At 46.4% G+C, this 26,106-nt stretch overlaps 1 protein-coding gene across 1 annotated transcript; it reads right to left on the bottom strand.

Annotated features, from left to right (window-relative positions):
* Positions 1–7,049: 7,049 nt before the first annotated feature.
* NPHS1 (NPHS1 adhesion molecule, nephrin) lies at positions 7,050–25,303 on the bottom strand. The gene is made up of 29 exons (XM_039249683.1): positions 25,246–25,303; positions 24,922–25,137; positions 24,716–24,838; positions 24,381–24,509; positions 23,793–23,874; positions 23,311–23,414; positions 22,999–23,126; positions 22,744–22,915; positions 22,402–22,559; positions 21,996–22,140; positions 21,771–21,895; positions 20,117–20,303; positions 19,817–19,946; positions 19,487–19,659; positions 18,680–18,820; positions 18,457–18,597; positions 17,813–17,934; positions 16,679–16,850; positions 16,426–16,582; positions 16,179–16,330; positions 14,656–14,767; positions 14,392–14,573; positions 12,144–12,200; positions 10,331–10,450; positions 10,164–10,188; positions 9,981–10,056; positions 9,727–9,820; positions 9,515–9,630; positions 7,050–7,181 (listed from the first exon to the last, which is right to left on the bottom strand). Exons 1-29 carry the CDS (start codon positions 25,301–25,303, stop codon positions 7,050–7,052), a joined length of 3,729 nt encoding a protein of 1,242 aa, XP_039105614.1.
* Between the last annotated feature and the right edge of the window lie 803 nt (positions 25,304–26,106).

Below are 26,106 nucleotides of genomic sequence, written 5' to 3' on the forward strand. Positions count from 1 at the left end.
AATAAACTATTTGTAAAAAAAAAAAAAAAATGGGTCCAAAGGTTGTTGACCATATAGGAAAGTTGCAATTCCAACCATAATGCCCCTTATGAGATATAATGTAATATTTTAACAGCATAAAACACACGTAAAGAAATATGCCCATATCTCAAGTGTTCAGTATGACAAATTTTCAGAAAGGACAGCATCTGTGTAACTAGCACCCTGGTCAAAGAATGTTATCGTCCCTCTGGAAGTCCTCCTTGCATCACATTCCAATCACTATTTCTTTCTCCCCCAAAGACAACCACTCTTGATTTCTAATGCTACAAATTGTTTGGCCTTTTTTTTAACTTCAAGCAGATGAAATCATATAGTATGTTATCTTTGGGGTCTGACTCTCTGATTTAATACTTATATATTTGAGATTCGTCCATGAGTCAGTAGTTCATTTATCCTCATTGTCATAGTATCTATTGGATGAACATACAACTGAGTTATCTATTCTCCCTGATGGACCCTTGGGTTGTCTCTAGTTTCTGGTACCAATGAACGTTCTAGTTTATGTCTTTTTGTTCACAGATATAAGCATCTTTATTGGGTATATACCTAGGAGTATACTTATAGGTGAGTAGGGTATGCATACGTTAATAATTTGGGGCGCCTGGGTGGCTCAGTTGGTTAAGCGTCCAAGTTCAGCTCAGGTCATGATCTCATGGTTTGTGGGTTTGAGCCCTGTGTTGGGCTCTGTGCTGACAGCTAGCTCAGAGCCTGGAACCTGTTTCGGATTCAGTGTGTGTGTCTCTCTCTCTGACCCTCCCCTGCTCATGCTCTCTCTCCCTCTCTCTCTCTCAGAAATAAATAAAGAACATTTAAAACTTAAAAAAAAAAAAAAAAGAATTAGTAGAGGGGCACCTGGGTGGCTGAGTTGGTTAAGCTTCTGACTTCTGCTCAGGTCATGATTTCGCGGTTCAGGAGTTCGGGCCCCACATCAGGCTGTCTGGTGACAGCTCAGAGCCTGGAGCCTGCTTCAGATTCTGTGTTTCCCTCTCTCTCTGCTGCTCTCCTCTTCGCACTCTTTGTCTCTTTCAAAATGAATAAACATTATAAAACTTTTAATAAAAAAAAAGAATTAGTAGATACCACCAAACAAAGTGGCTGTTTGAATGTATGCTGCCATGAGCACATGGTTGTGCCTGAGCACTTTTGTTCTGTGCTGGTTTTCTTTCTTCTTCTGGACCTCAGAGGCACCAAATGGATTAACAACTATCTTTGCTTTATGATGCATTCTTGTCCATACAAATCCCCTTCTCTGATAGTGAGAAATCTAGCTATCATTAATTAATTTATTTCTTTGATCAGTCCCTCTGTATTTCACTGACCTCCCATTGTTGCGGCTACCCCTGTCCTCTGTACCATCCCTTTCCACTATGTTAGGGCTCTAACAGCCCACCCTGGGCAGCCCTCCTGTGCACACCCCTCCCAGTCATGACCCCAGGGCTGTCATGGCTCTTCATATGCCCCCCAAACACGTACACATTCTTACAGTGTCCAAGCTTGCTTTAGCCTCACAAAGCACCTTTGGGACTGAAAGTTCTTACTTTATTTTTAATTCTTGTTTTTCGTAGTTCTGTTCAATTCATAACTTCGATGACTTCTTTGTAATCAGATTTGTATATTTTGCTAGTTTCAAAGAATATCGTGTTGGCTTTTTAAAAAAAAATCTCTATTTTACCTTTTTCATTAACTTTTTTTTTCTTTCTTAAAAGTAGAAGAAATAGAGGCACCTGAGTGGCTCAGTTGGTTGAGCGTCTGTCTGACTTTGGCTCAGGTCATGATCTCACAGTTCTTGAGTTTGAGCCACGTGTCGGGCTCTGTGCTGACAGCTTGGAGCCTGGAGCCAGCTTCAGATTCTGTGTCTCCCTCTTTCTCTTTGTTCCTCCCCCACTCATGTTGTCTCTCTCTCTCTCAAAAATAAATTAAAAAACATTTTTTTAAAAAGTAGAAGAAATATTCTACTTTCTTTGGGTTTATTCTATGGTTAATTTTTAAAATTCTTTTAATGTTTATTTATTTTTGAGAGATAGACAGACAGAGCATGAACGAGGGTGGGACAGAGAGAGAGGGAAACACAGAATCTGAAGCAGGCTCCAGACTCTGAGCTGTCAGCACAGAGCTCAATGCAGGGCTCAAACGAACCATGAGGTCATGACCTGAGCTGAAGTCTGACGCTTAACTGACTGAGTCACCAGGTGCCCCTTCCTATGGTTACTTTTCTAGCTCTTTTTCTTTTTAAAAATCTTCCAACATTTCATCATTATTATTTTTTAATTTTATTAATTTTTTACATTTTAATTCCAGTATAGTTAACATACAATGTTGGGGTACCTGAGTAGCTTAGTCAGTAAACATCTGACTCTTGATTTCAGCTCAGGTCATGATCTCAGGGTTTGTGGGTTTGAGCCCCTTGTTGGGGTCCACACTGACGGTGAGGAGCCTGCTTAGGATTCTCTCTCTCTCCCTCTCTCTTCCCTTCCCTCACTTGTGCATGCTCTCTCTCTCTCAAAATAAATAAACTTAAAAAAACAAAAAAATATACACAATGTTATATTAGTTTCAGGCATATAATATAGCGATTTAACAATTCTATGCACTAGTCAGTGCTCATCACGATAAGTGTACTCTTTAATCCCCTTCAAGTATTTCACCCACACCCGCCCCCCCCCCAACCTCCCCTTTGGTAACCATTGGTTTGTTCTCTATAGTTAAGAATCTCAGTTTGTCTCGCTCTCTTTTTTTCTTCTGTTCATTTGTTTTGTTTCCTAAATTCCACATATAAGTGAAATCATGATATTTGTCTTTCTGTGACTTATTTCACTTAGCAATATACTCTCTAGCTCCATCTGTGTTGTTGCAAATAGCAAGATTTCTATTCTCTTCTATGGCTGAATAATATTCCATTGTGTATTTATACCACATCTTCTTTATCCATTCATCTATTGATGGACATTTGGGCTGCTTCCATAATTTGGCTATTGTAAATAATGCTGGAATAAACATAGGGTGCATATATCCCTTTGAAGTAGTATTTTTGCATTTGAGGGGTAAATACTCATTAGTGAAATTACTGGATTGTAAGATATTTCTATTTAAAATTTCTTAAGGAACCTCTATACTGTTTTCCACAGTGGCTACACCAGTATGCATTCCCACCAGCAGTACAAGAAGATTCATTTTTTCCACATCCTTGCCAACACCACTTCTTGTGTTTTTTATTTTAGCCATTCTGACAGGTGTGAGGTGATACCTCATTGTAGTTTTGATTTACATTTCCCTGATAATGAGTGATGTTGAACATCTTTCCATGCATCTGTTGGCCATCTGTATGTCTTCTTTGGAGAATGTCACTTTCTAGTTTCTTAGGATAGTCACTTAGTTCATGACTCTGGAGCTTTCTTCTTTTCTAGTGTAAGTATTAAAGGGTATACATTTCCCTCAAAGCACTTCTTTTGATGTATTCAACAGGTTTTGACAGGGGATATCTTCATTTTTCATCCAGTTCTAAGTATTATTTATTCCTCCTATGACTTCTTTTTTCTTAACCCAACTGGGCCAATCAGATTTGGCTTCTCTGAAATTTGGAATAAGGGTACTACATTTCAGAGTCAAGCATCTGTGTGGTGTTGGGCTTCATGGTGCTTTAGAGCTGGGGCAGCCAATCCCTCAACATGCAATCATTATAGACAAGGAGGGAAGCTAAATATCTACAAGGAGAGAATGGAGGGAATCTGCTGAGTGATGCAGACAAAGGATGAATGGACCAATGAAAGATGAAAAGAACCAGGTAGATTTATACAACCCATGAGACCCAGATGCACTTCATGTTTTCTTTTTCTTTTCTTTTGCTTCTGTAACATCGTCTTGCATCTTTACAATATATTTTTAAAATTTTAGCATAATTTCAGATATACAGAAAAGTTCTAAGAATAGTACCAAGAATACCAATACACTTCACTCACATTCCCCAACAGTCAATATTTTACCGTACTTGTTTTATCCTTTTCTATCTCTTTGTATAGACACTTTTCTCCCCTCAGCTGTTTGAGAGTAAACTGAAGACACAATTCTCTTTTACCCTAACTGCATAAGTGTACACTTCCTAAGAATAAGGCATTGTCTTACACAACAATGGTATAATAGAATTAACATTGATACAATATTATTGTCTAATCTACAATCCTTGTTCATTTTTTGCCATTTGGCCACATAATACCCTTTATGAAAATTATGTGTTGCCCCCATTCTGATGTCTCTTTAGTCTCCTTTAATCTGAAACCATTCCTTAATGTTCTTTTTTTTTCCAGTTTCCCTTTGTGTTGCATGACCTTGACATCATGAAGATTACAGGCCAGTTAATTTCTAGATTATCCTTTAATTCCTATCTGTCCTTCTCATTATTAGATTCAGATTATGTATATTAGTCAGGAATATCATTGCCATACTGTCAGATCTTCAGTATTTCATACCAGAGGGCCCATGACGCCATTTCATCTCATGACTGGTAATGTTAACTTTGATCATTTGGTTAAGACGGAATCTATCAACTATAAAATTACTATTCTTCCCTTAGTAACTAGTAAAATAAATGCTTTTTTAGCTCTCCTTGAGCTTGAGTGAATTTCTGCTCCTTGAAAACTATCCATTTTGCAATCATTAAGTCCATTCAAACTGGCTTAAGAAAGAGGGTCATTTATTTATTATTTAAAAAAATTTTTTTGTTTAATGTTTATTTACTTGTGGGAGACAGAGAGACAGAGTGCAAGCAGGGGAGGGACAGAGAGAGAGGGAGACACAGAATCCGAAGCAGGCTCCAGGTGAGCTGTCAGCACAGAGCCTGACTCAGGGCTTGAACCCATGAAGCACAGGATCATGACCTGACATGAAGTCGGACGCCTAACCGACTGAGCCACCCAGGTGCCCCAAGAGGGTCATTTATTGAAGGGGAAAAAAAAGAGAATCATTTATGGTTGTAACTAACTAAAGTCACCATTCAGATTGGCCTAAGTGGGGAGGGGAATTTATAGTCCAGAAGTGGCTTTAACTTCAGGCACAGCTGGATCCAGGAGTTTGCTGTAATCAAGAACTTGCCTTATTCATAGTTATTTATATAAATTAAAAAGGACTAGATTCTGGGCAGACAGAAGCAATGGGTACCTGCTACACTGATTCGGACAATGGCAAAGAGAAAACAGCAAGTGCATGAAGAGACCCAACCACAGCATGGGATTCTTTTGGAGAGCCTTACCCCAGTGGTTCAAGTGGTGCTCAGCAATTCAGGACCAGGATTATCAGCATATTCTCTAACTGGGCCACAATAACTTGTTCAGGGATGGGATTAAAACTCAAACTGGACTGAGGGAAAACAACCCCAGCACTTTCTAGAACTATCAGCTTTGAGGCCCTGTGGCTGCCAAGCCTGTAAGTGGTCATCTTTCTTTCTTAAATGAAGAACCTACCTGAGAATGAAATCAACACAAAGAAAAGCAGAGCCAGAGACACAGAGAGGTGGGCCCTTCAGGGCTTTGTTTCAGGACTGGATCCAGCTGTGTTTGAAGCCAGCACTGCCCTCGAATTGTCAGCTGGAACAGCCAATGAATTCACTTTTCCTACCTAGCCAGTGTGGAAACAGAATGTTGTAAGTTTCTTCTTTGACAAACAAAAATACACAATTAGAAAAATTCTACTTTTAGGAATGGAATCATCTTTTAATTAAAAGGGGAATCATTTGGACCCTAAGGTATTTATGTATTCAAGTGCTGTGGCGGAAAAGCTTATGATAAAGTCTGCACTGATAATATATTTGTGAGCATTTGAACCTACGGTTTTGATAATATGATAATCAAGTGAGAGTGGTGGCCTAAATAAAGATTATATTTAATTATACTCAGTTCTCCATGAAAGTAGGCAGCCTTCTCAGTTTTCTGCTATTCAATATAAACAATAAGAATTCTTTTTTAAAAATGTTTATTTATTTTTGAGAAAAAGAGAGACAGAGTGTGAGCAGGGGAGGGGCAGAGAGAGAAGGAGACACAGAAATCAAAGCAGGCTCCAGGCTCCGAGCTGTCAGCAAAGAGCCCGATAAGGGGCTCAAACTCACTAACTGTGAGATCATGACCTGAGCTAAAGTCAGACACTTAACCAACTGAGCCACCCAGGCGCCCCAAACAATAAGAATTCTGTTGCTGGGCTGCTTTATTGTGGAGACTGTTTTACACATCACCTTCACTGAGGTGCCATTTATATACCATAAAACGCACCCATCATAAGTTTACAGTTCAGCGAGTTTTGACAAATTTATATACCCATGTAACCACCACCACAATAATGATATAGAACATTTCCATCATCCCCCAAAAGTTCCCCTGTGCCCTTTTGCAGTCAATTCTCTTCTCATGGCCCCAGGAAAGCACTGATCTGTTCTGTCACCTTAGATAAGCTTTGCCTGTTTTAGAATTTCTGTAAGTGAAATCATACAATATATATTCTTTGTGTCTAGCTTGTTTTATTGTCTTTTTATTTTCTATAGAGTCTATTTATGTTTATCTGTGTGTCATAGTCTATACATCATGATTTAGATACTTGTGGGAAATAAAACAAGTAGGACATAACAATGGTTCATAAACTCCACTTATTATTAGCTATTTCAGGTGTAGTTGACTGCAAAATGAACTATTTTTAATATGTCTTTTCCAACTTCTGAAAATTTTACTTTTAAAAAAGTATAAAGACCTCGGAATAACTTTTTCATTATTGAGGTCTTTTATAATTTACTGTTCCCCTTTGGAGAAGTTTAGTTTCCAAAGCTGGCTCCAGGAGGATATTTATTTGTACAAAACTTTTTGGCACCAGCTTGAATCATCTCTGGTCACTTACACACACCTCTCACCAAAATAGCCCAGTGCCTTTGTGTCTTATGGAGCTCACTTAACAAGCTCAGCCCATATTGTAATAAAAAGGACCATTGGTATATTATGCCCTGCACGTGTAGAAAAAGGATGTTGAGAAGGCTCTCACACCAGATGTCCCCTCAGCTCAAAAGGTAGAGAATCAGGTTCCATCGGGTCAAAGTCTCCTGCCACCTGATCATAGATTCTTCTGGTATCTTCATATGTCTCCTCAGGCCAGCAGGGATCACAGGGGCCCTAACAAGCAAAGGTGGAGTTAGAACCATAGAGAGATGCCCTGTGGGTCATCATTGCAGCTCTAGGAGGGATACACACTCCTACTCAACTTCCCAGAAAAAAATATTTTAGTTCATAATTATGGGAGAAAATCCAACATATACTAAGAGAAGAGCGATTATAATGAGCCTCCATGTACCTAGCTTCAACAATATCAACCTTTAGTTACTCTTGATTTATCTATGTCTCTTTTTGTCTCCTAACCCCACTAACTGGATTATTTTAAAGCAAGTCCAAGATATCTCATTATTTCTTTCAGAAAAATAATGTAATTGTCAGAAATGTGAAACTTTTAAAAATGCAGGAGGGGTGCCTGGCTGGTTCAGCCAGTAGAGCATGTGACTGTTGATCTTGGGGGTTGTGAGTTCAAGCCCCACTTTGGATACAGAGATAATTTAAAAATAAAATCTTTATGGGGTGCCTGGGTGGCTCATTGGTTAAGCGTCTGACTCTTGGTTTCAGCTCAGGTTATGATCTCACGGGTTCATGAGATCAGGCCTCCCGTTGGGCTCCATGCTGAAAGTGCAGAGTCTGCTTGGGATTCTCTCTCTCTCCCTCTCTCTCTCTGCCCTTCTGACATTCACATGTACACAAACATGTGTGCTCTCTCTCTCAAAAATAAGAAGAAAGAAACAAAATCTTTTAAAAAATAAAATAAAAATGCATGATATCGGGAATTGTGGACTGTGAGTTGTGATCTGTTAGTCCTATAAATTCACAAATTTTCATCAAAGTAGAAGATGATGTAGAGGGATCCTTACTGAAGATGTGCTTTGCCCTAGGATTGGGAGAAAATGGTTGTTTTAGCTTGGCAAAATTTAGAGCAGATTTGTCCATGGGCCAAATATGGTCTGCTGCTTGTTTTTGTACTGCCTAGGGGCTAATAATGGTTTTAGATATTTTAATTGATGGTAAAATGTCAAAAGAAGAATATTTATGACATATTAAAATGATATGAAATTCAAATTTCAGTGTCCAAAACTTAAACTTTATTGGAACTTAGCCACACTTGTTCATTTATGTATTGTCTATGGCTGCTTTTATAATGCTGTGGCAGAACTGAGTGGTTTTTGGAAAGGACAGCATGTGCTGCAAAGCCCAAAATAGTTACTATCTGGACCTTTACAGAAAGTGTGCAGACTACATCTGTGCTTTAGAGGGCACATATGGTTCAGCACCACGGACAGCATTTAATGCCCCTCTTATTTCCACGCTGGTGAGAATAGTGCCCCATCTGGGACAAAGTTACAGAGGGAAATCCTTGGCCCAGAGGTGCCAGAGCATTAGTCAAGGCCACACAGAAAGGCAAGGGTTCTGCCCCGCCTCCCTTACTGTGGGGCAGTAGGTGAGGGTAGTTGATTGTCAAAGTGTTCTTGCCTGCCCAGCCACCATCTTCACTTCCCTCTGGTCTCTCTGTTCCTCTCCCACTCATTCTAGTGGATTGAGTGGGACTGGTCCCTAATCCCTGATGCCATGGCTGGACACCAATCCATACTTGTCCATAGTCCATACTTAGCATAGTCCTTCCCCTGCCTCAGTGTTTCAGCAATAAGTATGTGACCAAAGCTAGACTAATAAAGTGTAAGCACTGGGGCTGAAGGGCTGTTGGAAAAAAGACATCTCTTTCTCTGAAGGTTTCCAATCTAATAGGATACAAACCTGCATTTTCTAGGTACATTTCTAGGGAGGAAACTATGGGTTTCCAGACAGTTCTATCCCTTGAGTTTTCAATTGAATGGGCCAAAAAAATTATTTCTCTATATCTCGCTGCTTAACCAGTGTATTAGAGAAGGCTAATTACACAATAGAATGCATATCTTCCTTCTTCCACAGTAATAGAACTATAGTGAGGCATATAGCTCCAAGCTGAACTGTATTTCTCAGTCTCATTTACCATTAGGTGTGGCCATGTGACCGTGTTCTCACTGGGGAATGAATAGAGTGTACCGTTTCTGGGCCTGGGCCATAAGGCAGGGTTGTACCTCCACCACACTCTATTTTTCCCTCTCCCACCAGTTGAAACCCCCAGTGAACTGGTCTATCCAAGCAAATTTGAAGAATGTACTCACAGATAGCTGAGTAACATAAAGGAAAGAACTTGAGTTCTGGACTAACCGTGTGCAACAAGGTCACTCACCTTTGATTGCTATGTGAGAAAGAAACAGGCAATCTTTAGGCCACTGCATTGTAGCCAGGCCTTTTTGCTATGGTATCTAGCTTACCCTCACCAAACAGTAGGAGGTGGCTTTCTGGCACAAGCCAGGAAAGACTTCTACTGATACAAATCTCCTCACCATTGGTACTTCATCGTACAAGGGTCCCCAGGCCCCAGATGGGGCATACAGTTTTTCCACCTCATCATACAGGTGTCCAGGAAAGGCCATATCTTCCTCTTCAATATGTGTGAGACCTGGAGTTGGAGTGAAAGGAAGGGATGATCAGGACACCTGTTTAGATGTCAGGAGTATATAAGAGCAGGGGAAGTTCTGATATGGTCATGGCTCACCTTGGGGATAAGACACCTCCTCCAGTGTTGGTGGCAGCTGGGGCCTGAAGTCCTTCATGGAGTGGTAATACGGCTCTACATCTGTTGTGCTAACCTGTCAACATCCCCCCCCCCAAAAAAAAAAACCCAGATAAATGTTTTCTATCCTCTGACTCCATAGCTCCCAGAAAGGACAATGATTAACCCGAAGCTAATGACAGACTTTTAGTCTGCCAGATCCCTATTAGTGGGGCTTTTGGAAGCACCCCACTCACCGTGGAGCTTCGAGTGTCCTGGCCTCCAGTCCACTGGCTGTCCTCATATTCATTCCTGACCCGGTCCTCCTCCGACCTTCCAGGATAGAAGTATGGAGGGCATTTGGGTTTTGACTCTGACACCCCTCATCCCCAAACTTCCTCCCTCAGAATCTGTCTTACAGAAAAAATATTCCCACTTACCCTGCCTCTGTCTTCTCTGAGATGCCTGAGGGAAGTAAGGAAGAAAGGATTAGAGACACCCCTCCTCTGGCCAACCAGGCCCTGAGAGACTTTCAGTATGGAGTAGCCCAGGGCTTCCTGTCACCCTTGGGCCTCCATCCCCACAGGAGAAGAGGGTCTCTCCTCACCTTCAGCAAGATGCCTCAGTCTCCGCTGCCAGAGGAATCCCCCAACACAGAAGATGTTAGAAAGCACCAGAAGACCCCCAACAGCAAACAGCACAGGCAGCAGGGGCAGCCCTGAGTGTCCTGGGGGCAGAAGGTACCCCTCAATGAACCCAAAATAACTGGCTCTAGGCCCAGAACCGCATTCTCTGAGAAAGCCCATGTTTGACTATGCAAAGCTCCTCTTCCCAGGTCAGAGAAGCAGATGAGCAGGGATTTCCAAGTCCATTCCTTCTTGTCACTCCAGGGCAGGTGGCTCCTTTCTCAAGTCAAGCCACTAACAGTGGGTCCTACCTCTGTCTGAACTCCGTTTGTGGACTCAGGTGGGAGCCTTAGCTCCTTAGCTGGGCATTCAAGTCCTCTTCCCAGATATCCAGCCTTGCCCGCCAACCACAGACCCTGGTGTTGGACCCTCCAGCCACACAAACTAACCACTGGCTCTTTCCAGAATCACTAAGGCAAAGCCACACCTGTAAGTGTGACTATTCGGAATAGTCAAATGTCTGTCCTTATATGTCCTTTATTCCCAACTGATTTTCTTCTCAGATGACTTTGTCTTTGCACAAGCTTCCATTCCGGATAATATTGGAATCCTCTGCTATATCCCTAAGGACAAGACTAAATCCTGCTAAGTAGACATCTGCTCAGCATCCATTTCCCCATTTTATGCTGACAGCACTAACTTCCTTTGAGGAAATAACCATCCCTCACTCTCAGGCTGTATGTTTCTGCAGATTTCTATGGAGGACCCAGGGAGGACACATGACCCAAGCTGGCCAATAAGAGCACACATTCCTCTTTCCACAGTGATCAGTTCAGACCAATCCAGCATTTTACCCAAGGTGGATTTTTGCCAGGATATTTAGGACACTCCTCTGCTGGCTGCTAAGAAGAACAGAGCTGGAGGGGTGTGAGTGTGTGAGGGGGTACTTCTTTGCCCTCTTGATGAAAGAACCTGAGAAGAAAGCCATCAAAGATGAAGGCAAAGTTGAGAGAGGGTGAGAAATAGATTCTTGGCAAGAGTTGTTAGCACCTATTGGAGTTTTCAATTTCACAAGCCATGCATTTCTTTTTATTGCCCACAACAGCTGAATTTCTGTCACTTGCAACCTTCTTCTCAGACTTTGAAGGGGGACTGTTCGTAAAATGGTCATAATTCTCTCCCTGTAACTACACTCTTGAGTAGTCCCCTTCCACACGGACTCTGAGTTGAGCCATGTCACTTGCCCATGAGGCAATAGCAAATGTGACAGAATCAGAAGCTAGAACGTGCTTGCTCTGTCCTGCTGCTCTTGGGACTCCTGTGACCACCTCCATGTGAACAAGGCAAGAAGAGACATGTGGCCCAATTACCTTCATGGTCCCAACCAAGAGCCAGATTGTCAGATGTGTGAGGAGGAGGCCATCTTAGATCAACTAGTCCCAGACAAGCCTCCAGCTGCCTGTAGCCCAGACCAGAAGTGTTGAGTCACTCATAGAATCAAAAAGAACAATGGTTGTTGCTCTAAGTGGCCATTGAAGTGCTTTATTTTGCATCAAAAGCCAACTGATACAGGTTCTGCACAGGACATGGAATCAGTTAATTCTTTCAGAATTAAACTGAATTCGGCAGAGAGAAAATGTATCACATCCAGGCAAGAGAAAGAGCTAAGGATGTAGGTGAGGGACAGAGCTAAGTCTTAAGGGACTGTGGCCACATAACGGAAGAGGCAGAGTTGAAAAACAGAAGCTTCTATTCTCAGGGGAAGGAGGAATATTCAAGGGATTGAAAACTTACCTTCAGGCTGCTCTGTGGGCAGCTGATAGTCAGGTTCTCCGGAAGGCTGGTCTAGACCTGGGGAGGTGGATACAGAGATTGTGAATTAACACCAAGTATCTGGAATAAGCCTTAAGAACTTCTTAGTTTCTTATTAAGCTTTTCAACCCATTTGGAGGAACTGATTTATGTCTACTTTAGGAATATTTCAAAGACATTTGCAAATCTTGATGGTAATGGCAATACTATTAGCAACCATTCTAATACCAATAATAATAATTATTATTATTATTGATGAGTTCCTTATGGTATGGAATGTCCTTTTAACCTGAATTATCAGTTTTGGGGAGTTAACCAAAAAAGGTGCTGGGCTCTCAGAATGTCTTTTTTTAAATTTTATTAGAAAAAGAGCAAAAGTGGAGGAGAGGGATGGGGAGGGGGAAGAGAGAGAGAGAGAGAGAATCAGAGAGAGAGAGAGAATATCTGAAGCAGGCTCCATGCTCAGCATGGAGGAGACTCAGGACTCAATCCCACAACCCTGGGATCATGACCTGAGCTGAAATCAAGAGCTGGACACTCAGCTGACTGAACCACCCAGACACACCTCTCAGAATGCCTTAATAAAGGTATTATTTCTAGAGCAAGTGAAGTGAGTGTGGTACTTTATGCTTTAGTGCCTAAAGAAGACTGCAGTGGGGGAAATAAAGAGGAGGAATGGGAAGAGCTCCTTACTTCCATGAGGAAAAAGTCTGCTCTGTCAGGAAGGGAAAGACAGAAGGAGTGAGTTTTCAAGGGGCAAAGCAAACAGAAGTTGAGCAGTTGGGGGGGGGGCATTTCTCTGAGTCATCATTTACATAGTACTTACTTTGTATGGGTCCATTTTTAAAGCACTTTAGATACATTAATTTATTTAATCCTAACAACTGAGAGAAACAAGCACAGAGATCTGAGATACCTTACTTTTAGAAACTGAGACTCAAAAATGTTAAAGTAATTTGCCCAAGATCTCACAACTAGGAAGTGGCAGAGCTGAGACCTGAATCAGCTTGTCTGAACCAGGCTCTGTGTGATTAACCGCTATACTACAGTGCCTGCCAGAGTCAAATTGTTCTTCTCATTGGTCACAGCAGGGAATTTGTCCCTTCCATCAAAGTTACTGAATTTATTGGCATAAAGTTGTCCGTAATATTCCCTAACTTGTCCTTAATCTCTGTAGAGTAGTAGTAACGTCCCCTTTCATTCCTGATAACGGTGAGGTTTTGTCTTCCCTCTTTTATGCTTTATTATTTGGGGGGGGGTTAAGTTTATTTATTTTTGAGAGAGACAGACAACATGAGTGGAAGTGGGCGGAGAGAGAGGGAGACACAGAATTCCAAGCAAGCTCGGCACTGTCACCACAGAAACCAATGCGGGGTTTGAACTCACAAACCGTGATATCATGACCTGAGCTGAAACCAAGACTGAGCCACCCAGGCGCCTCTTTCTTGATTAGTTTTATAAAGGTTATTGATCTTTTCAAAGCAGCAGCTTTTGGCTTCATTGATTTTTCTCTATTGTTTTTGTTTTCTAGTCCATCAATTTTTTTTTAACATTTTTTATTTATTTTTGATAGAGAGACAGCACGAGCAGGGGAGGGTCAGAGAGAGGGAGATACAGAATCTGAAGCAGGCTCCAGGTTCTGAGCTAGCTGTCAGCACAGAACCCGATGTGGGGCTCGAACCCACAAGCCGTGAGATCATGACCTGAGCCGAAGTCAGACGTTTAACCAACTGAGCCACCCAGGCGCCCCTCTAGTCCATCAATTTTTGCTCTTTCCTCTATTATTTCCTTCCTTCAGTTTACTTTAGGTTTAATTTGCCCTTCTTTTTCTAATTTCTTAACATAGAAACTAAGCATCAATTTGAAGCCTTTTTAAAAAACTAAATGAGCACTTAATGTTATAAATTTCCTGCTAAGCACTGCTTTAGCTGCACTCCACAATTTTCCGTGTTTCCATTTTCATTCAATTCAAACTTTCTTCTAATTTCCCTTGTGTCATTAATCACATTCAGACAGTATAGTTTAGGGCTAAAAACCAGTTCCTGGAGTTCATCTGCCTGAGTTCCAATCTCATTTCTACTTCCTTCTAGCTGTGTGAGCTTCAACAGTTTGCTTAACCTCTCTGGTCCTCAGTTTCTGCATCTATAAAAAGGGAAGTATCTACTTCACTATACTGTCCTACAAGTCCCCCGAGGAGGTCTGAAACATGCTCAAGACTGTTCTTTCCCACCTGGGGTGGCGACAGAGATCTGGGACCCCTTGTCCATTAGTCCGCTGTCCCCCAGGGCGTTGCTGGCCAGCAGCCAGACCCTGTATCGTGTAGAAGGCTGCAGCCCAGTCAGTGTGAAGGTGGTGGCCTGAGGTGGTAGGACATCCATGTAGAGGAACCCTGGGGTCCCCAGAGCCTCATACCTGCATGAGAGGAAGGGCAGTCATTCAGAGGGTGTCTCAGCCCTGCTGGCTGCCATCCCTTCTTGCCTTGACAGGGACCCACCTGATTTGGAACCTCTGTGGCAAACCCCCATCAAAGCCAGGCTTCCATTCCAACCCCACCGAGTATGGGGTCATGCTCATGACCTTTAATCCTGTTGGGGGATCTGGGCGGCCTTTGAGGAAAAGGATGAGGGAAGTAGTCAAAGGATACAAAAGTGTTCTGCAAGATTCCTTCCAGATTTTTCTAAGAATGATTTTAAATATACAGTTGATTCTTGTTATTAGCAGTGGTTATGTTGCTATATATATATAAGGTTGCTATGAACACTGAGTTACAGAATAGCAAATCATTGCTTCTGAGGGAAATGCAGAGTCAGATTCCTGTGAGCCTGCAATCACATTTTCATCAACCAATCAGTGCATGATCTTGTTTTGTGTGCACTTCTGTCTAAAGACACCTTATTTAATATATCTTATTGATTGACTCATTAACATTGAACTCACGGCCAACAATGTTACAGTTCATGTTTGAACGAAGCCTATCCAACAGACGTGTCTTCTCCATATGTTTAGGAACAGTAGACAGCAATTCAGGACAGGGCCTAGGGGCCATTTTAAAAAGCAAGGTCACTAACAAAAAGCATAAAAATGCAAAAAAAATGTGGCACTAGATAGGGCTGCAAAGAAGACACTTTGTTATAGGATGAAAGCTGGAACAAGGAGGCAGAGTGTCACCTTCTCCCCCAGCTGAGAATGTCCCCACTGGGCAACTCGAGTTTTTTTGCCTGCTCTGGAGATGTCCCAAGAAAGCAGCACAAGTGTTGATTTTGAGGTTACAAATCAATCTTAGCAAGTAGGCAAATTCGCAAATACTTGTTGCAAATACTCGACAAGTAATGGGGATTGGCTGTTCATGACATATGTTCCTGTGTGGATGTTTTGGTCCTTATTTCACATCCATTCCTCATTTCTTCTGGTTACAGAACTCTGAGTATCCTTTGGAAAAACCACTAGTCCACGTTCTCAGGCCACATGCTTCTGATGAAAGTGACTCCACTCCCTTGTAGGATAGATTTGTGACCGGGCCAGATGAACCAGAATGTCGCCTTCCCTGACCACAGGGTTGATTCAAGGGTGGGATGGGATCTGAGTAGAGCCAATGAGTCTTAATTCTAGTACTTTCATACCACTGTTAGGAAAAGAAAAAAATTCTATGTCCTCTGGGAAGTCTAACAGCCCTCCATGAGGAGTCTTAGAATAAAGCCAACATAGAAAAGCAGATCTGAGAGACAGAGAGTTCTTGATGACAGTTGAGCCTAGATCTAGCAACTCTGAATGATTTACTTTTCAGTTACTTGGGCCAGTAAGTTATTGCTCATCCACCTGCAGCCTTTTTTTTTTTTTTCCTGTGAGTTTCCCTAAAGATCCAGTCTCTATCAGGATTTTCAGGGCAGGCAGAAACTCCATCCTCACTCATAAACACCTCTCAGATTGGGGAACACCACTATTCTGGGCCAACCAGAGACTTGGGGATTGACCCAGGGAGCACCCTCCCAACGCCCTCACACCCCACTCCCGCCATACTGATGCTGACGAGTTGAATGTTGGTGTGGTCTGAGCCAAGGGGGTTGGTGGCTGTGCACGTGAACAGGGCATAATCCTGGGCCGCAGACACGTTGGCAATGGTCAGGAGACTGCTGTGGACCACACCCTGGTGGTATGTGTGTTCTGTGTATCTGGAGAGGAGGTGTGGCAGGGACTCAGGGAAGGTAACTGGGGTTGGGAGACCAAAGTTGGGACTAAGGTGTGACCTGGCTAGGCCTTGACTCACCTGGGATCCTGGAGATCCAGAGCGACTCCATTTTTAGTCCAAGTGAAGACAATGTTGGGGACGCCCCGGGCACGACAGTGGAGGGTGGCAGAACTGGTGCTGTCTCCAGCTGCTGCTACCTTAGTTAGGGGTGTTGGGTGTTCCACCTGAGGAGCAACTAGTAGGGGGTCGACGGTCAATGGGTATGTGGAAGGACATAAGAAATGTGGGCTTAGTGGCAGGCCTTGAAGTCAGGATTTTGCGTGTTACTCACATCTGACAACAAGTCGGACCAGCCCTCGGGCTGGAGGTGCTACTCCATTGTCCACAATGCACTGGTAAGCACCAGCCTGGGCCAGTTTGGCATGGTGAATTCGAAGTCGCCCTGTGGATCCCTTTGACATCTTCTCCATGTCATCCAGGCTCTGGTCCTCCTCTTCTTCTCCCTTGAGGCACAAGATATAGGAGATGGCCCCCAAGTCTGGCCCCAGCTCTGTTAACCTCCAAACTGGGTCTCTCCTAGATGCAATCATCCTCCACAGATCTAGCAAAGAAAAAATTCCCTGTCCATTGCCCCAGTCATCCATCTATCTATCCATTTATCCAATCATTCGTACATGGGTCCATCCATTCATCCACCAATCCAGACAACTATTCACCCATCCATTTATCCAACCATTCGTGCTTGGAACCATCTATCTACCCATCCACCTAACTATTTGACCATCTACCTCGATAAATGTATCAATTTATTCATTTATCTACCCATCTATCTACCTCTTCTTCTACTCATTCATTCATCCAACTATTTATCTTCCATCCATCCACTATCCACCCTTCCATCCCTCTACCCATCCACCCTATCTATTTGCTCATACATGCACACATCCATAAATACATACAACTGTTCATCAGTCCATCCAGCTACCTATTTATTCATCTCTCCAATGACCTCTGCGACCATCCATCCATCCACCCATAATCTTTTCACAGACATCTTTCTACTGATAGTGTATTTGTCCATCCATCTACTCTCTAATATAATCCATTTATCTATTTCTCTCCTTCAATCATTTACCTGCTTATCTATTCATCATTAATCTATTCACTCACTTGTCTATTTGTCCATATGTTCTTCCATTCATTCATTCATCCATCCATCCACCTACCTATTGATCCATATATCCATCCACCTGCCCACCCACTCATTTGGTTATCTATCCACGAATGTTCCCATCCATCTGTCATTCATCTGCCAGTTATCCAGTTCATTGGAGTATGTCCCAACAAATATGTAATTATAGAGGATCATGTAGATGTGATCCCTCCTCCCAAGGAATTCATAGTCAAGAAGCCACATCCCTCAGCCCCCACCTCCAACCCCATTTACCAAAGGTTGGATCCTTACCAGCCTCTCCCAGCTGAACATCCCTGGAAGGATGGGATTGGCATCAACGGTGCAGACTATGTCCACAGAACCCCCAATATTCACCTCAGTAGGGTCCTGGAGAACTCGTATAATGGGAGCATCTGGGGGAGGCAAGGGTTTGGGGAAGGCACTTGGGCCCATACAGTTGGTGGTGAGAGAAGGCCCCAGAAAGGAGAGGTGTCTTAGAGGTGTTCAGGAAAGTTACAGGTACAATACAGCCTGCCCTCTATGGGGAGCACTTGAAGTAAAGTTCTCAGGGTTATTGAGGCATTCCTCTACTGTGTCTCTGTGGTGACAAGAAGTAGGTCTAGTGGACTTTCAGGATTGTTTGGAAGTGGAGCTTCCTTGGCTTTCTGATGAGAGTAGGAAGGTGGGCCCCCTGTCTGAGCAAATTCCACATAGAGTTTCCCTAGTGGGCAGGGTTCCCAAGGTGGGAGTGACTCCATCACAGTAGAGGCTCCCAGAGTGAAAAGTTTTCAGGATGGGTGAATATCTCTGGGTGGGTGGAGCTTGCACAATAAGGAGACTCCACACGGGGCGAGGTTCCCTGAGTTGGTGTGGTTACCATGGATGGCAGGGCCTCCAGAACCCTCTAGTTTCCTAGCTTGATGAAGGGGGCTTACAGTGTACATCCAGCCGCACTAGCGCTTCAGCGGTGCCCTCTGAGTTCTGGCAATGCAGCTGATAGAGGCCATCGTCAGCACGGGTCACATTCCATAGCTGCAGAGCTCCACCAGACAGGATGCGATGCCGAGGGCCACCAGCTGGGGGAGGTCAGGGTGAGGGGCCTGCACCCTTCTCTATGTCCTGGAGACCTGCACCCTTCTCTATGCCCACTCCACGCACCTGGGCTGAGGCGGTAGCCCCGGAAGGTCCAGTTGAAGGCCTCTGGGGCAGGGTTGGCAGACACAGACACCGGCAGCAGTGCCTCGCCCTGCTCCACGGCAGTCACCACAAGCACCTGCTCCCCCAGGAACTCTGGAGGGTCTGTGGAAAGAGCACAACCAGGAGTCAAGATTGTTGTTAAGGTTGGGGTCTGAAATGGATTTGAGGTCAAGTACCAGTATAAGGGTTAAAGTTAGGTCATAACTAGATTTAAGGTTGTGAACAAGGTAACAAGTGCAGAGCTGAGCTCAGAGGTTAGGTTCAGGATAGAGGTTAGAATCCAGTTTAGGAAAAGGATAAAGGCTAGAGTCAGGTTTAAAAATGGAGAGAGAGTTTGGGATGGAGGACACAGTCAGGAGTTAGGATAGAGGACAGGGGCGCCTGGGTGGCTCAGGGTTAAGCATCAGACTTTGGCTCAGGTCATGATCTCACAGTTTGTGGGTTCGAGCCCCACTTTGGGCTTTGTGCTGACAGCTCAGAGCCTGGAGCCTGCTTCAGATTCTGTATCTCCCTCTCTCTCTGACCCTCCCTTGCTCACGCTGTTTCTCTCTCTCTCAGAAATAAATAAAACATTTAAAAAAAATTTTTTTTAAAGGATAGAGGACAAAGGCAAAATGGAGGTTGGGCAAGGTAGCAGTTGGTGTAAAGCCAGGGGTCAAGATAAAGGTCCAGAAAGTTTCAAGCTTTGGATTGGAGATAAAGGACAGTGTCAAGGTGAAGACTCAAGTAGTATAGGGTCAGGAGGGAATCAAGAGGGGTTCCACATACACAGAACATTGAGGCGGTAGAAGGCACTCATGGTTTCCTGTAGCTCAATGCTGTGGGCTCGACAGGTCACTCGATGGCCGTGGTCACGGGATGACATTCTCAGAAGGACACTCCTGGCTGCTGCAGATCCTTTGAATGGGGCACTTCGGGGTGGTATGGCCACACTTTCCAGCCTGTGGACCAGACAGGGGTGGTGGGGTCAGGTCAGAGCCAGCCAGAGCCAGAGGCATACTAGGTACCGGGCAGGACACCAGGGGTGGGGGAGGGGAGCTCAGACGGTAAAAAGGCATGACCAGAACCAGAGAGTGACAGGGTCATTCGCACTCTCACCTCTCCCCCTCCTTGTCCCATGACAAGTTGACAGGCGGGTTACTGCTAACGCTGACGCAAGTCAAGTTTAAGGCATCCCCCGGGCGCAGCGCCGACGCGTTGGCCAGGATCGTCACGTTTGTTGGGGGAACTTCAAGAATGAGTCGGAAAAGCAAGGCTCAGAGCCTGCTTCCGCCTCACCTGGGCCCGGCTGCACGCGTCCTGGCTCTTGGCATCCACTGTCCCCCACGCTGGGCTCTGGCTTAGTTCCCCGCGGCGACCAAACCCTCCCCCAGGCCACAGCCCTGCGCGCGCGCTCACACTGCACCACAAGCTGCGTGGATGCGCTGAGCTGACCCGCCTTGCACGTGAACTTGGCTTGGTTGTCCGACGGACCCGTGATCAGTACAAGCTCGCGGGAGAAGGTGCTCCCAGACTTCTCCAGACTTCCCAGCTGCACCCGCCGCGGCTCCTGGGGCGGCCGCGGTTCGGTCACCGCACGGGAGTCCTGAGGGCAAAGACTGACTGGGGGACCGCGTAGGCCTGCCATTCCCCCCAGAAAGAGCCCCATTGGGTTGGCTGCCGCCAGCCCAGATAAAGCCTTCCTGTGATGAAGAAAAGGCGCCCCCTTCCGCTGGCACCCAGCTGAGGTAGAGGAATGGGGACTGGAACCGAGCACCTACCTGGAGTCTCTCCCACCTGCCCTGCACCCCCAGTGCTCCACGGTGTTGCGGTGGGATCTGGCTTCCAATCCCACGTCCCGTTCCCCGCCCCGACTCCTCTGCTTTCCGGAGGTTAGCGCTCCCTGCCGACCCTCATCGCCACTCCTCAACATCCCTTCCAGCTACACTTAGCAAACACCACCTGCCAGGAAATTCCCATGGAATCCCCAAGCCTTTACCAGAATTTCTTCCTTTTTTACTATCCTTAGTTCTTTTCCTTTACATTCCCACTTTCCCCAAAGATTTCCTTTGATTGTTCTCTTAATTCCATAGTCTTTCCACAGATTTCTGAATCCTTCCCCAATATTCTTTGATTACCCTAGCCTTTTACTTTTTAGTCTTTTACCTTTGTAATGCCCAAGTCCTTGGCATTTTCCCAGAATTCCATCCAATTAAATTTCATTCCTATAATTCCTAGTCTTTCCCCCAGAATTTCCACTAACCCCCTAATTTCCCAGGGTTTTCTTAAAATTCTGTCAGAATTTCTCTTAATTTTAATGGAATTTCACTTTCTTACCCCAAGTCCACAAATTAATTAATATTAATAGATTTTTCAAATGTTCTGTGGAATAACTAGTGTCTCTCCAAAATTTCCAGCCTTTACTTATCATTGTCTCTGTTCCTGGAATTCCTAGTCTTTCTCTAAAATTCCTGCCATCGCATCTGAATCCCCAAAATTTCACCAGGATTTCCTTTACTTTTTAAAAAAATTTTTTTAATGTTTTATTTATTTCTGAGAGAGAGAGAGAGAGAGGCAGCATGAGCAGGGGAGAATCAGAGAGAGAGGGAGACAAAGAATCCGAAACAGGCTCCAGGCTCCAAGCTAGCTGTCAGCACAGAGCCCAACGTGGGGCTCAAACCCACGAATGGTGAGATCATGACCTGAGCCGAAGTCAGATGCTTAGCCAAAGTCAGATGCTTTAACCAACTGAGCCACCCAGGCGCCCCAGGATTTCCTTTACTTTTGATGAAATTAATTGATTTTTCTCTAGAGTTCCCTATCCTGATCTAGAATTCCTTCTTTTCCCCCAGAATTCTCACTGTTTCCCCAGAATTCCAAGATTTTTCCTAGGAGTCCACTTAATTCTAATGGCGTTTGTGTCTTTTCCAATTCCCTACCAAAACTCAAACTTTCCAGGATTTTTCAAGAAATTCAAGTTTTCCCAAGATTTCCCAAGAATCTGGAGGAAAGAAAGGGCTTCATCTTTGCCCCTACTTTTCTGGCAACCCTACACCCTTCACTTGGCACCAACCTTGAACCAGGTAAGAGATGGGTCTGGGTTGCCTCCAATGGCCAAACACACCAGCCTCACTCGAGTCCCAGCCCGGAGTCGCTGTCCCTCTGGGGGGCCCTCTATCCACAACTTCTGGGCAGGGTCTGTGGGGAGAGCCAGGAAGAGTGGCTTTTCTCTCTGGGCTAGATCCGAGGGAGGGGTCTCTAAGGGAGAGGGCACCCCTGGCCAAGAGTGAGGGCTCACATTTCACATTCAGGGTAAGTGACTTCTTGAAGGTCTCCTTGGTGAAGGCCTCACTGAAGGCTTCACACGTGAGGGTCAGACCATTGTCTTCCCGTCGCACGAGGAATGTCAAGTTGGACATGGAGATGTGGCCACCATGCAGGCCCTGGCAAGGAGAGAGCTTCAGACCTAGGAATGAGATCACTCCCATCCATGGTACCTGAGGGCTGGGCTCACCTCAGACCCTAGCAGGGACACATTAAGCATCTCCACCCCCTCCTCTGTGAGACCCCGGAGGCCAGGACTCCAGTCCATACTCTGCAAGGACCAAGGCATCCAGGCTGGCAGACCCATCCTCGCCCAGATCCAGGAGTCATGCCCTCGGCTCCCTCCTCCCTCAGACCCAGAAGCCTGGGCACTGCCTCACATCCATGACCATGTCTTCTGTGGGCAGCAGCTGCCGCCAACCCAGCCACCACCGCAACAGGACCCGTGGGCGACTGGACTTGGTGATGCAGGAGAGCGTAACGTTCTTGTTCTCAGACTGGGATGCAGACCCCAGGATGGTAATGGCACTGGGGGGGACTGCAGAGACAATGGACAGAGGAGAGACACTAAACTGGGCTGAATGCCTCACAGACTAGGCCAGATAAGGGACTGGGGACAGATGACATGATCTTTGGCATCAGTCATGCATGATTTGGGGGGCACAAACAGATGGTTCTCTGGGGCATGGACTGACAGATGGGCGGCTGGCATCAGGACTCACAGGTGACTTGCAGTGTGACCCCGCGTTCCTGGATTCCTGTAGATACACTGTTGTGGGCCTCACAGCTGAGCCTCGCCCCATGGTCTTCCGGTCTCACGATCATCACTAGCATGCTTCGGGCCACTGCCTCAGCATGCTCTGTGCCCCATGCTGTGGACATGGGCTGGCCATTCTGGAGACAGAGACAGACCTGGGCCAGCTCAGGGCCAGCTCCTCCCCCTACCCTCCCACATTAATGCATGCCTTTGCCCTCACCTTCAGCCACTGCAGTGTGGCTGGCGGATTCCCCCCTCGGGCCACACACAGCAGCTCCAAGTTCTGTCCTGCCCGCACATGCCCCTCGTCCAGGCCTGGCCATTCAATGACAGGAGGTCCTGGGGGAACTGGAAAGCAGCACTTATGGGCCTGCAGAGCCCATCCATCCTTTCTAGGCCCCACAACCTACCTCTTGAACCCTCATGTTTCTCCTTGAGAGTCTGGACCTTCCACAATCCCTGAACTCCCCCAGGACCCCCAATTCCTGCTTCTCACCCCTAGTGTCCACAGCCGACTCAGTTCCCCACTTACACAGAACATTCATGGTGACTGAGACCCGGATAGGGGTGTCCAATGCTGGGCTGGACCCCTCACAGATCAGCAGCTGCCCATTATCTGAGCTCTGGGGTGTCACCCTGGGGTGAGAAGTTGGGGTTCTGGAGTCAGAGTCATCACCTGAAATTTGGGGAGTCAGGGTGAAGAGATGGGGATCCCAGGTTCCCACAACTGGTCTAAGTTTTTCCGCCAATTTTCTCCAGGACCTAGAGTTCCATGGAAGACATCTGGGGGGGTCAGCAGTGAAAATTGGGATCCCAGAGGCCCGCACCAAAGTCCTTGTACTTGATGCTCTGGAACTAGCATTCCCATGAAGAGGTTTTGAAGTGTCAGAGTAAAGAATTAGGTTCCAGATGTTCATACCTAACTCTAGTCTATGTGCATGAATCCCTGGGATGTGGGGTTTTCATAGAGAAATTTGAGGGTCAGGCTGAGGGAAGGCATCCCAACTCTCATACCTGGCTGTGGCCTCTGTGGTGAAGAGTTTCTCCTGGGACCCCACATTCACATTAGCAGAGATGTCAGAAATTGTTTGTCCACCTTGGGGCAACGAGAGGGCTAGAGGGATGCCAGGTTCCCCCCAAGGTAGATCCTGGGGAGAATGGCCTGGAAATCCTAGGGTGCACATATCGCCCCCTCCCTCCTAGCTCCAGAGGAAAAGCACCAGCTCCGTTCCTCCACACATTCAGGCCTCCTGGGGTCCTTGGGGCCACGTCCTGGGCCTCTCTCCTGCCCTCACCACCTTGCTGGGCTGTGTCACTCACCCCCATCACCCAGCTTCTTGCTTCTGCACCAATGATGACATGCATGTCTCTGTCTGGAGCCTCAGCCTCTTCTCTGAGTCCCAGACCTGCAGTCTTGCAATCACTTGGTGCCTTTCCCTGGATGTTCCCTCCCATCCACTCGGTCTCACGCTGACCTCACCATCTCTCCAAGCCTGCTCCTGCATCCCCATCACTCAGGAAGGTCCTATTTTCTGGGACCCCCTGTAGGGCACTGGGCAGGGACATACCCCCTCCCACTCCAGGGGCTGTTCCCACACTCACTCTGGAGGAAGGTGATGTCAGGTGCTGGCTTTGCATCCCCAGACACACAGCTGACCACGTACTCCTGCCCAGCTACCCACGTGACTGTGCTTCCTGCCTCAGGGGTCAGCTGAAGCATCTTGGGGGGCACTGGTGAGAAAGGGTCTGAGGTGAGCTGCCACCACTGAGAAAGATATGAGGATCCGGGGTTTTCAGTCTCCTTGTTCATGAGATGAGCTCAGCGCCCTGGGTCTGGGACTGGGGCCTGGGGCCTGGGGCCTTGAAACCCTGGACCCTGGGGTAGGAGATGGCTGGAAATATGGACTCAAGGGTCCTGGGGGGTCTCTCACCCATACCCAGGATGGTGAGGATCACTCTGGGAGACACGAGCTCAGGGCCTGTCTCTGAGCGGCCGACCTGACATTCATACTCTGCATCGTCGCTGAGGTCACACGCTTCAATATGCAGGTGGAATTCACCTGCAGGTAAGACCAGGGGTCCCAGGTCAGGGCCACAGTCAGCCCCTGCTGGTGGCTCAGGGTCTTAGGCCCTGATCCCTTACCTCTGTCAGGGTCCCCTTCCAGACGGTACCTCGGAAAGCTGGGGATCCTAGGATCAGGACCTAGGAGTAGCCCGTCTTTGGCCCATTGCACCGCACTGCCAGGGGCGCTGACCCCACACCGCAGCTCAGCAGCGGCCCCCTCCACCACCGTCAAGTTTTCAGGCAGAGCCCAGAAGCCTCGGGGGGCTGAGGCAGGGAGCGGCAACTGGGCCAGGCCTGGGGACACAGGACTGTCAGCAGGAGAGGGAGGGGGTCTGTCTGGAGAACATGAGTGGCAAATGAGGGCCACTTGGCGCTGGGTCGCAAGACCAGGATCCCACTCACCTGTGGTCAGCAGGCCCAGAAGGAGCAGGGGAGCCCTGGTGCGTGTCCTCAGGGCCATCCCAGGTCTTCTGCCTGTGGTTCCCGCGGTGTCCACTGCCTGCCTCCTGCCTCTGTTTCTGTCTTTCTCTGGGTCCCTCTCTCTATGTCTCTTGCTTTGCTTATTGTCTCTTTTTGTCCATTTGTCTCCTTTTCTTTCTCTGGTTTCCTTTCTTCTCAGGAGTCAGTCCATCAGTCTCTCTCTCTCTCTCTCTCTCTCTCTCTCTCTTTTCCTCCTCTTCAGTCTCTCTCTTCCTCTCTCCTGCTACCCCCTCCCCTACTCTCCTCTCACCACTCAGCCCCTCAGGGAGGACGGCTCTTCAGAGTCCGGCAGGCCCCAGGAGCCCAGGAGAGCGATGAGGCTGCTGTGGTCAGTGGCAGAGACCCTCAGTGACAGACCCAGCCACTGTCATCTTCACACTGCTGCCTCCCCCAGACGCCCTCCCGAGAGCCTCCAGTTCCAGGGCTCTGCCCAGCAGGCTCCTCCCGGCCCAGCCAGAGCGTGAAATCCCCTGTCAGCACATGCCAGGAACATTCCTGGTGCCTCCCCAGCCCTCAGGACCCCAAGAGCCTGACTTCGGCCAAGGATAAGGGGGAGCAGATCAGACCCAGGTGGAGAGCTGGGCCCAGCGTGGAGTTAGGACTCCACAGCTCTCCCCTCCCCTGGTACATGACCTTGGCAAGCCTCTTTCTTCCCTGAGTGGACCCCCACCCCCACCCTTGCCGCCATCAGGGATCTCTGCTGGAGAGTGTGCAAGGGTGTGTTTGAGAGACTGCAGGAGTGCAGACATCTGTGTGTGCATGTGTGTGTGAGTGTGTGAGCAT

The sequence above is a fragment of the Hyaena hyaena genome, unplaced genomic scaffold (assembly GCF_003009895.1).
Source record: "Hyaena hyaena isolate Hyena2069 unplaced genomic scaffold, ASM300989v1 scaffold_345, whole genome shotgun sequence".
In the NCBI taxonomy this organism is placed as follows: domain Eukaryota; kingdom Metazoa; phylum Chordata; class Mammalia; order Carnivora; family Hyaenidae; genus Hyaena; species Hyaena hyaena.

Excerpts from the sequence above, each read along its gene's own strand:
- NPHS1 (XM_039249683.1), bottom strand. The coding sequence starts at position 25,303 with ATGGCCCTGAGGACACGCACCAGGGCTCCCCTGCTCCTTCTGGGCCTG. Across the intron at positions 16,331-16,425 it reads CTGGATCTCCAGGATCCCAG|ATACACAGAACACACATACC; the intron begins GTGAGTCAAGGC and ends CCTCCTCTCCAG. Across the intron at positions 10,189-10,330 it reads ACTGAGGCATCTTGCTGAAG|GCATCTCAGAGAAGACAGAG; the intron begins GTGAGGAGAGAC and ends TACTTCCCTCAG.